At 32.3% G+C, this 11,731-nt stretch overlaps 1 protein-coding gene across 3 annotated transcripts; it reads left to right on the forward strand.

The window, feature by feature from the left end:
• The first annotated feature begins 259 nt into the window (after positions 1–259).
• On the forward strand, positions 260–11,731 carry LOC148602921 (arylsulfatase B-like). 3 transcript variants are annotated; one of them, XM_088552579.1, is made up of 15 exons: positions 260–419; positions 1,355–1,463; positions 1,966–2,077; positions 2,264–2,315; positions 3,120–3,223; positions 3,767–3,873; positions 4,288–4,346; positions 4,860–4,961; positions 5,695–5,758; positions 6,362–6,459; positions 7,465–7,601; positions 7,973–8,031; positions 9,016–9,142; positions 9,777–9,910; positions 10,306–11,731. In XM_088552579.1, exons 2-15 carry the CDS (start codon positions 1,364–1,366, stop codon positions 10,476–10,478), a joined length of 1,428 nt encoding a protein of 475 aa, XP_088408705.1. In that variant the 5' UTR covers positions 260–419; positions 1,355–1,363; the 3' UTR covers positions 10,479–11,731. The 3 variants fall into 3 exon arrangements, with proteins under 3 accessions (XP_088408705.1, XP_088408704.1, XP_088408703.1); XM_088552578.1 differs by having other exon boundaries at positions 267–419; positions 1,360–1,463; XM_088552577.1 differs by lacking the exon at positions 260–419 and having other exon boundaries at positions 1,356–2,077.

The following is an 11,731-nucleotide window of genomic DNA, read 5'->3' on the forward strand; positions in this document are numbered from 1 at the left end:
TTGCTTCCAAGAATATCACTTTATTTCTCATTGACTACCTTATAATGACATCGCCCACTATTATCTTAAAATGTATAAAATATTAACCAACCTTTTCTCGTTATATTGTTTGTATAATACAAAGTAGCACAAAAACACTTAGGTTCAATCATAGTATTTTTAATAAAACAACCTACTGCTAAAATAAAAAGTGTTATACTTGAATATTACAATTATCACATTCCAAAACCGCTACAAGGTCACAATGTGGATTTTCTCTTTAATTGAGGTCATATTGTAGGACGCCGATCACTGACTGAAACGACAATGTGTTGATAATACTATACACATGATACACTGAAAGATGTAATAGGATAAAAAAATATCTTGATCGATTTTCAGTGATTTATTTATTCACATAGATCATTCATATCTGAAATGTAAGTATTTAACGTACGCTTTCATGTAATGAGCATAAAAAGTCCAAACTAATTTTAAATCTAATGTTTAATTATAATTCAGGGCACTTCCTGAAACTGATTTCTATTTATATTACAGATTGCCTTGATATAAGAAGTAATAAGCTATAATGTAAAACTGTATTATTATCATATTATATATGTTTGATTCTTCAACATGTTAGTTTACATTACTGTTTGTTTGTATTGTCATTGCCATTGGACCATAACCATGTTTTGGATTATGAGTTTGTGTCAATAAAGAATTTGAATTTGTAATTTCAGAAGATTTTACATAAGATTTTAGAATGGTGCTTGTTTATATTGTTGACATAGTTATTTAGATGACTTCTTACTTTACATGTTTTCCTGGGAAACCCGTTCTTAAGTATCAGTATTTGTAAGAATCGTGAAAATTCTGTTAAATGTGAGAAACCAAAAATAGACTTCACATATTTTTATTTAAGTTGTAGGTCTTTATGATGAAATGCAAAATTATCCATTCCAATCTATCTGCTCTTAGGAGATAATCCACATTGAAAATCCAACAGTTTTTATTGTGTTTTATTGTCATTTACATAGTTATCTCTACTTAACAGATAATCAGATGTTCTTAATGTGTGCAGATATTTGTTTTATGTTTTTGTTTGTCTATTTGTTTGTTTTTGGTTTTGTAGTGGTGGGGTTATTTGCTATCGTCTGTGAGTCTAATTTGGGCCTCAAAAGTCCTTTAAACCTGACCACAGGTGTGTTTGTGGTCGAAGATACATTGGGTACGAATATAGCGGGGTATAAGAAATTATATTAATAAATGAAAATTATGCAAGTCTTTTTTATTGTATGTCTCCATCTGGGATCTGTATTTCAGCGCGCATGTTATATGTTATATATGTTGCTCACATTTCATGATTATACAGACTAGGGCTATGGCACTTTCGTATGTAATGTTAACGCTGGTAGCTGTATTAGTTGTTGTCTCGGCGGACCAAAAGCCAAACATTTTATTTATAGTTGCTGATGATTTAGGTAAGTAGTACGTTTCTATTTTTTTGTATCCAAATATCTTGATTTTTTTATAACTCTTTCATATCAGACTGATTTTGCAGATCTGTCCTTTATCAAAGATGTCGTACATTTTAGTGATTGAAACGCGGGCCATATTCTACTTCAACAAAGCCAAGGGAATAATTATATTCAGAGATTCAATATGTTTTCATAAGCACTTTTGAACAAATGTGATTTCAATGGTTTTTTCTTTGCTTAACTTTGAGATCAGTTACTTTACTAAACGTGTAAATTAAAATAGCGAAGCCTCGGCGTTTTCATTCTTTTTTTTTAGCCAACAAAATGATCAATATTATTCGTATGTTGACTTTTTTATTGGTCGACGTTATTACCTTTAATAAAATGATGACAATCAAACTAAATGATGCAGTTGATAACACGTTCTTACAGATTATTACGATGTATGACACAATCAATATAACTTGTGACGTTAATTTTCCGATTATTAACTTTCCATCCACAGGTTGGAATGATGTTGGATTTCACAATCCTGATATAATATCCCCTAACATCGACTACCTTGCAAAGAATGGAATGATATTAAACCACTCGTATGTACAACCAGTATGCACACCGTAAGTTGTTGTGATTAGTATACAATATTTTGCTTGCAAATGCTTTCACAATGAAAATTAGTTCATTTTATAATTTCCCAGGAACCGCCTTTTTGTTCATTTTGATACGTTCATCTAAACGTGTATCTTTGATATTCAGTATGGATTTTTGGGTAAATACTAGTATACATAATGTTTTTTTTGTAGATCGAGAAATGCGTTTTTGTCTGGTTTTTATCCATTCAAGTCTGGTTTGCAGGTATGTTTTTTTAAATTAATGCCATGCAGGAAAGCATGCAATTAACCAAATACGGAATTAATATGTTTAAGTACACGCGAAGAAGTGCCACGCTTGAAGATCGTACGTACTACTGCTTCGTGATGATGTTTGTATGAATAATACTTTATATGCTTATCAAGCGTTACAATGTAATCATTATTCGCGCATTGTCATATGTAAGTCGATTATCTTACGATTTACGCACGAATTTGTAATTTCAATTAATATAAATATAGGATGTTGTGCTGTGTGTAGCTTATAATTATTTACATATATATTATGTTAAGTACTGGAAGCATTTAAGGAGAAGTCGCTGGTGATGTTAGAATTTTTGTTCCGCAGAAAAGGGTTCTAATTTTTTTAAATACCACGAAATGCCACGAAATGCTCGATTTAATATTTGAAAACCAACACACCAAAAAAAAAAAAAAAAAAAAAAAAAATAAAAATAAATAAATAATAATAATAAAAAAAAATAAATAAATAAAAATGATTATTCTGTTTGTCCTATTACAGAACCGGTTGATTTCACCTCATACTCCGTCATTTACACCATTAAATCGCATTTTTCTTCCTCAGAAACTAAAAGAACTTGGTTAACACCCCATGCAACAGGAATATAAGGGGAAATAGTATAGTGCATGTTTAATTTTAATTTATAGAAATATGTTTTGTTTCTGTCAGTTTTCACGCGACAGGCTAATAAATACTTATAAGAACTTGAGCATTTGTGTAGGAGCACGTTTATGATTAATTTTTCACTCTCACTTCTTGACGTTTTAGCGCGGAGCATTGCTACCACAAGCACCATCATGTGCACCACTGAACAGAACATTTCTTCCACAGAAACTGAAAGATCTTGGATACAATACACATATTATTGGAAAGTAATGCATAGATACCTGTATACCCTTTTGTGATCGTATCATTATGATTGCGTCTGTTGTGTAAACTGAAAAAAAATAAAATCTCACATTTGTTTTTAGTTATTTGAAAATAAAGCAAGATTTTTCTCAAATTTAAAAAATATGTATGGAGGCAAAAATGGCAGAATTGAAATTGATATTATTACATACATACCATGAATTAAATATTTGCATTTATACTATGAATGATATATTTAATATATTTATTTAGCTTCTAGATTTGTTATTTTCTGAAAAAGAATTGACGAAATAATTGGGCCAACTCTGCCTTTTTCTGATTATAAAAAAAACATACCATTACTCGTGGATGCTTTTAATTTGGATTTCTGTACGGGCCATTGTTTTCGAAAATTTTGAACATGATATACATGTAATCTATACTTTAACTAACAACACTTTTTACACGAGTTATGAACAAGTTTTAGTACGATACAGTTGCATTTATCTTACAATTTCCACTCACTTATGAAATTGGATCATTTTTGGGAAATGTGTTATACTTAGGTGGCATCTTGGTATGTGTAAATGGGAATGTACTCCAACATACAGAGGGTTTGATACATTTTATGGATATTACAATGGTCAAGAAGACTACTTTAACTATACTATTTGTAAGTATATCAACGTGCATTTATGACGAAATGAAATCGAAATTAGACCATAATAAAACCCAACTTTTTTTCACACTTTATGATAATTTAACCAAGATAATTGCTGATGCGCGGAACAAAATAAGAGAATAACCGTTTAAGTATTATACGTGGTTGGAACATTTTCGTCTTCTTCATATCTATATTTTTCTTTCTTTTGTTTGGGCAATTTTAAACTTGGCTCCTTACATTTCATTCTTCTCGCTATTTTTGGCCTTTCGTCATCCTGGATTTGGTCTACCTAGAATCTTGAATCCTGTTCCTCTTTTACCTGATCTATTTAGGAATAAAAACAGCCATACTTATTAATTACTGCTAATACATGTTTACGAAAATGATTTATATTATGAAAGCTGACGTCTTTATATTTGACAGTAGGCGGATCAGACTTTCGAGATAACAAGAAACCAGTAAAACCAGACACATATTCAACGGTAAGTTGCCGTAGTAACTATTCGGGCTTATTCAACCGTAAGTTTTTGTAGTAACCACTCTGGATTTATAAACGGAATGAACGGTGGTTTGCCGTTATAACTATCATCAGTATTTTGTCATAGTTACAGCCATGGAAATGTATACATAGCTTGCAAATCAACTATTGAAGAAAAAAAATCATTTCAGAAGTAACACGCTTTCTGATTGGATAAATTTGGTACTTTATCTCATAGACCAAATATTGTATGACAGACGTCATAATCTTTTTCAATGATTTACTCGTTGAATTTGGATACTAAAATTAAATTATAAGGAATTACTGTAATATATTTGTTGGTCTATATGAAAAAACCTCAATGCTCGTTGTCCACACTTGAAAATAATCTACTACGCAGGTTCTTAAGTGTGCACTACGTGATTGAGGTTATTTCTTCATAGACCGAAAAATAATACAACAGTCATTCTTTACATAATTAAACAAAATAATATGTAATTCTTAATATTTCTTTCAGTTTGCATACGCTCGTCGTGCTGATCAAATTATATCCGGCCATGATAAAAACAAACCCATGTTTCTGTATTTGCCATTCCAATCTGTTCATGCGCCTATACAGGTAGAGTATATATTTACATATTTACTTTCAATGTGCCATTACCTAAACATTGGTTAAACATTCTTGCTATCTGGGCTGGTAATTGTATAACAAAGAATCGTACACAACGCGAAAACATTAGCTTTAGGGCTCAAGCTTGTTTGTGTTTATAAGAAAAATAACAAAGGTGTTCTTCATTCAAAATAATTCAAAATCTTTTTAGCTTTTTACAATTATAAAAAAAAACACGATTGTAAGTAAACGTCGGTGATTTCAACGTTTTTTTCAATCGCATTGAATATTCGTGTTCACCTGAATCGTTTTGTTATCATACAATACAAAAAAGATAATTGTAAATGCTGACTGTAAAGTCACCTATAAAACAGAAAAAACACCAGTTCTAAAGACTTGAACAGATATACTAGACATACACGACATGCTGCATAATTGCGGATTTATTTCGAATTTTGAAAATGAAAGTCCTATTATCTGTATGCGCGAAAAACCCTACAAAGACTTGTATTAAGAATGTAGCTGTTCAGTTAACTATATGTGAGTCGCACATATCACATTTTATTTATTATTGGTTATATTCAAATGCATCTGGATGTACTCACTAACGTTTACCGAAGTTAATCAAGTCAAAGGCATGCCACAATTTTTTCGTTGTCCTAAATTATGTTTCTATAAATAACATTTGAACTCTTTTAGTCTTAACAGTTTAATAGTTTAACATTTTTTCTTAAACTCATAGGTTCCAAAATATTACGAAGATATGTACAATAATATAAAGAACAAAGGAAGAAGACAGTTTTCAGGCAGGGTTTTTACACACACACACACACACACACACACACACACACACACACACACATATATATAGAAGAGTCTGAAAAATTCCCATCGATGTAAGAACTGTCAAATTTGCGATGCAAATTTTTGGTCGTTCCCTCCGCGGGACTGGAACTCGCACCGCGCCCTAGACCACTCAACCAGCTAAAAATATAGCTTTCGCTGATAAACAAGTAAATATAACGTCTCAGAATGTGAAGACCCAATGTATATGCAGTAACATTTGTGTAAAAAACTACTCCACTCCGTGTCATTATATTAACGTGCTTATCAGGTTTTTAGAAGTTTGAGTAACTGTTTTAGTAGATTAACAACTCTTGGTAACATCAAATAATTACTCGGTCGAATATTTAACATTTTTTAATAAAATTTCAGAATTACCGGGCTTAATAGCTTAACACTTGTAATTTATCACAAACATTTCTTACTACATTAAATCCGGCTGAAACCGAACCCTGAATAATCCGAAAACTTGTCAAACCAGACATCTCTGAATGATTCTAATAGCAATTTAACACGTTCCAAAGTCCCGATTTTTCCCGTCTTGCTTACACGCTCTATTTTTACAGGTATGGTCACTGCTATGGATGATGCAATTGGTAACGTCACAGAATCATTGAAGAGAAATGGAATGTTTGAAAATACACTGATTATATTTACAGCTGACGTAAGACCTCTATTTCTATTACTGCTAGAATTAACTTTGATTACTGATTTACCTCATTATGGAATTACCACTAGAGTTTTATTACTTATATTGTCATGTCCTTATTTTATCCCGCACCAAAACTTTCAAAATTTTTCATTTGTTACTTTGTTAGTGATATTTGGACAATTTCATGTTCTGTGTTGTATGTGTATATCTTTATACTTGGAACATTATATAGTGATTACCTTTCTAATCTTGGTTCTTTAGTTCAAATATCTTGTTCCATTATTTCTTTCTATCTCTAATGTTTTGTTTGAACCGAATATTAGTGTTGATTTAGATCATTCAACCTCATCAGATATAATTGTAAGAGCTTTGAATCATTCCATATTAAATTAAGACACTGCCTATGGAAGACGGTATTCATACTGTAGATCAAACCCCATCAAACAAATAATGCTTTTTCGGTTCAAATACATGTATGCTATAATTTTATTGATTGATAGTCCTGTCTTTATTCAGATATGTAAATTTTAGAAAATATTAGATTCATATCCCGCTAAAATCAACAAAATCAAACCTTATCATGAATAATAACTCTTTCAAAGTGCCAATTTCACATATATTCTCATCACTTATTGTCTTGGAAGCGCAACAACGAAATGAACAGTATGAGTGTTGGTGTGTTCTGTTACTGTTTCTGCAATATCATGCTGGACCATTGAGGTACAATTTCATTGAAATGCACTGAAAATAAACATTTCAAGGGCAGATAACTCGGTCAAAAACCTCATTTTTTAAAGATTCTATTGAAAAATTTCTGCGCAAATCAAGTGATGCAGAGATCAAATGATGGTCTTTGCAAAGAGAGAAAGTATCCTTGAGTGAAATTATATTGTCAGATCAGTGCGGTTTTGACATGCATGTTTCTGATTTTTCCATTTTACATTATTCTTACAAACACTTACACATCAAAGTATTTCATTAAGTTTAGATGTTTTTATTTCATATTCTCAATTTCAGAATGGTGGTTGGCCTCAGTTTTACGGCAACAACTATCCTTTACGAGGATCTAAGATAACAGTTTATGAAGGGGGAACTCGAGCAGCTGCCTTTGTTTACGGAGCTGGATTAAAGAAACAGAAGACTGTTTTTGAAGGGTAAGACTTATTTGTAACATAATTTACAGAAAAATAATTGTTCTCCTTGATTATTTATGGTAAGAATAAGCATGCTGCTGATGAAAGGTGACTTCTTTGAATTCGTGTACAGCATATAAAAAATTGCGATATATATTAAATTAGTAACTTTGGTATTTGCTATTTTGTTTTATGCAAGCTTTAAAAAACAAATGCTTAATTAAGGAAAGTATTTAAAATAACATGAGAAGAAGAGTTAGTTAAGCTATTTGAATATATTATTTGCCTTAACATTCATATTACGTGAGTATTATAGATATCCGTTGTACGTAGTAATATGTAGTCGTACGATGTTAAAGATAAGATATGATAATAATTTTATGCTTGTACAGCATGATGCATGCAGTTGACTGGATGCCGACTATTTTGGCTGCAGCTGGCGGTGAAGAAGGTAATGTTTGCGGTGTACTGATTTTCAATATTTCCCCGTTGGATAGAAAGGCGCGAAAAGTAGTAATTCGGTAATTTCACTCTTGGACTTTCTCTCGTGAAAACGTCACAACTTTGATATCAATCAATGTTGAAAATGTAGATAAATTATGAAGAAAATCTATATAATAAATAGGATAATCAATTGGTTATCGTGAATAACCAAAATATGATAACTACTACAAAGAACGCTTGAGGATTAAACTCGTTAAATCTAGGCGTTTTTCGGCACCCGTGATGATATTTTTGATATTCACTCGTATTTCCAAATAATTGTCCTATTACTCTTTAAAGAAGGAAACTATTTATAACATCATTTTTCGTGGTTTTTGTGGTTTCATCGAACCCGAACTGAAATTCCAAAAATAATTTAAATTTCAATCTACAACGTAAAAATTGTACTAAATTCCAGGAAATTGAAACCACAAATGAACAAACTACTGAGAAACGATTAAAATTAACACAAAAGAAACGAAATGCCTTCATAATCAGTGGCGGCTCCATGGGGAGCAGGGGCTTGACTCCTTCCTTTTTGGAAAATTTGCATTCTCCGGACTAAAACTGACAAAAAAGTGTAAATGATATCCTAGCACCCCCTTTTTGTAAGGAACCCCTACTGGCACCCCTTCCTTTCAAGCGTCTAGACCCACCGCTGTGGTAATATATAATATGTTTCTCTTTTCTGTCTGTGTAGTAATGAAAATGGTGGAAAATCAGTTTAGCATTGCCTAAGGTCCAGCAGTTTTAATCATGTGTGAATTACACAACGAACTGGAACGTTTCAATGAAACTGAATGTCTCTTGAATTCTAACTTTCTTTTTGATCGGTTGAAATTTTCCAGTCGCCCAATTTTTCCTGCCTAGGTTCGAATTTTTAACTTACGTCAAACTAATTCTAAATCATTTTTGTTTTACATGTGACAATTCATTATTTTCATTGAAACAGTGCCAGAAATTGATGGAATAAACCACTGGGATAGTTTACGTAACGGGATGAAAACAACAAGGAGGACTGAATTCGTTTACAACCTAGATACTTCATGGCTGCCTATTAATGGTCATGCTGCTATCAGGTGAGTGCTTCCTTAGCCTATTATTAAATTAAATACTTAATTCAATTGCATACATTATTAAATGGTTCAAGTGGTAATAAATAATAAGACACCAACTATTTAATGTGAAATCAAAACACCAAAAACAGCTGTGATGTCTTCCATGCCTAGACCCACTGTTAGTACCTGCATTTTAACATTGCCGCTCTTTCATGTCATTTAATTGTGTAGGTTTTGGACTTCAGTTTAATGTCTTTCACATGATTTGTATTGTATAGTTTAAAATTGACATAAAGCAACACAAAATAATTCAGTCCGTAAGTCTATTCGGTTTCTGATAGTCATTTGTATTACTGCACAATCAAGAGTTGATGATGATAGAGTAGTAGTTCAACACAGGTCGAGTTGGATTGACAACATGCTTCTGATACGACATTCAAATGTTATTGCGCATGGCAGAATCTCTCGGTAAAGGGATTTGGTTTCTTTTTCAATAGTTTTTATTTTGAGTACATCTTGTATACAATGTTTTCTTGGACTTGGATCTTCCTACATATTTGATTCGGATGTTGCTGAGTAGAAGTTACTCATTGAAATACATGTACAGTATATCGAAAATTGTAAAGTGAATATGATTTGGATCTGTTATTTACAGAGTCGGTAATTACAAACTGATTGAGGGATATGCTGGTCCTTATAATGGCTGGTACCCTGTTCCGACCTCGGAGGAAGATGGGAAAGTCGAGGAACCAATCGAGTTAGGATATTATCAATTATATGACGTTTTAAGTAAGTTTTATAAATCTTTTGTTGAATCAAAAGGCAAAAAATAAGTTAAATCCAATTCACGATGATATATTGATGCATAACAAGGACTGAATACAAAACACACTTTTGGACAAAAGTTTAGCGGTCTGACTAAAAAATGCCAAAATATCTCGGTTTAAAGACTAAGTTTTTTTACCCAGCATTCGCCAAAATTAGAAACGCAAACATATTTTTTATATCATACTCATTTTAAATCAATTCCAATTGTTATGATTGTTTATTATTCTTTTTTTGGCAAGCATTTTTTATGCTTATTATGCAAGCATTTAAACCGAATAAAAATCACTACGAATGAAGAGATTGGTTAAAAACATGTCATATATACATCTACAAATGCTTACTGCTTTTATTTTTAGATGATCCAAATGAACGGCACAATCTACATTTAAAGGAAATTAATATTTTAAGGCAACTAAAGGAAAGACTAAACAGTTATAAGAAAGATATTGTGCCACCAGTAACGCTAAAGGCTGATCCAAATTCTAACCCTACTAATTATGGCGGATTTTGGACACCAGGGTGGTGCTAATGATGTGGGAATGGATATGATAGTGATTTCAGTAATACCCTTGGAGCCAACCATGAAAATGACGCCGTTTTTTGTTTTTTGGTTGTTGTTGTTTTTTTTTATTTAAAGAAATTGTTTTGGGTGTTTTTCTTTAAAGAGAAATCACACTTTTGTTTATTCGCATTGTATGGCACAAACTGTTACATCGTCGTCAATTTGTGACGTCGCGTTTTGCGTGAAATTTGCGATTTATATCCCTTTGACCGTAGAAGCAATATGACGTCGGGATTCATGGGCTGCTTTGGGAAATCTTCTGTAAATGTCAGGCGTCAATCTGTGAGTCCGTCTGTCCTACACAAACTCACGACTACAATTTCACAACGGAACCCGAGGAAACACAATAATAATCAGCATTGTCCGATAGTTTTAGGGGGAGTTATGCCAATTTGATTATCAAACATTTTAGCGATGGTCGGGTTGGAGATATGAAACAATTTTCTTTTCTTGGAGAATTTGAGCTAGATTTTCTAATCACGACACTTTGTTGAACTGAGGAATATGAAAGATAGCCCCGTATTATTGCAAATAAAACATAATTTGCATATTAATTTACTGAGGTAAAAATGTAGAAAAAGTTTCAAACGGAGTATTTAATCCAGGCGTGGAGTCAAAGGGGCGTATCCGGCGAATGCTCCGCGCTTGAAATTTGATTTTTTTTGTTTTTGCATCAAATCAGGATTTTTTTACAAATTCCATCCACAGAAATGTTCTTGCTTCGCATCTCTCGGTCTTCAAATTTTATTTATTAGTCAACTTGAATTATAGATCTCATGCATATATGATCGATTGCCGTCAATTTGCAAAAAAGTTTGCGCAGTATCAGAGTAGGAACACCGGAAAAATAATATAACCTTAGAACCAGGATTTATGTTTACCGACAAGGATGACCTGCCAATTTATTTTCTTGATCAAGCTTTTTTGGAAAATCAAAACGGATGTTTTTTTTTATTTTTATGGTGGGCTAGGATCAAATTGTCTGTCCTGCCCTATTTTTATTAGAAAATGTATACTTTTTTGTCAACATAGAACGCCGAAATATGAGGGTATCACTTCAAATTTCATGGACTTTGGACTTTACCAAAAAACAAATTGTACTTGGGACTTCACTCGAAACATGGAGTGTACTTGACTTGAATGGGGGTGGGGGTGATACCCCCAAATATTTTTCAATGTAAACTAAAAATATTATGACAATAAAAGTTCCTGCTTCTTTA

The sequence above is a fragment of the Perna viridis genome, chromosome 11 (assembly GCF_037379345.1).
Source record: "Perna viridis isolate PV_CMFRI_1.1 ecotype Kerala chromosome 11, ASM3737934v1, whole genome shotgun sequence".
NCBI classification, from domain to species: domain Eukaryota; kingdom Metazoa; phylum Mollusca; class Bivalvia; order Mytilida; family Mytilidae; genus Perna; species Perna viridis.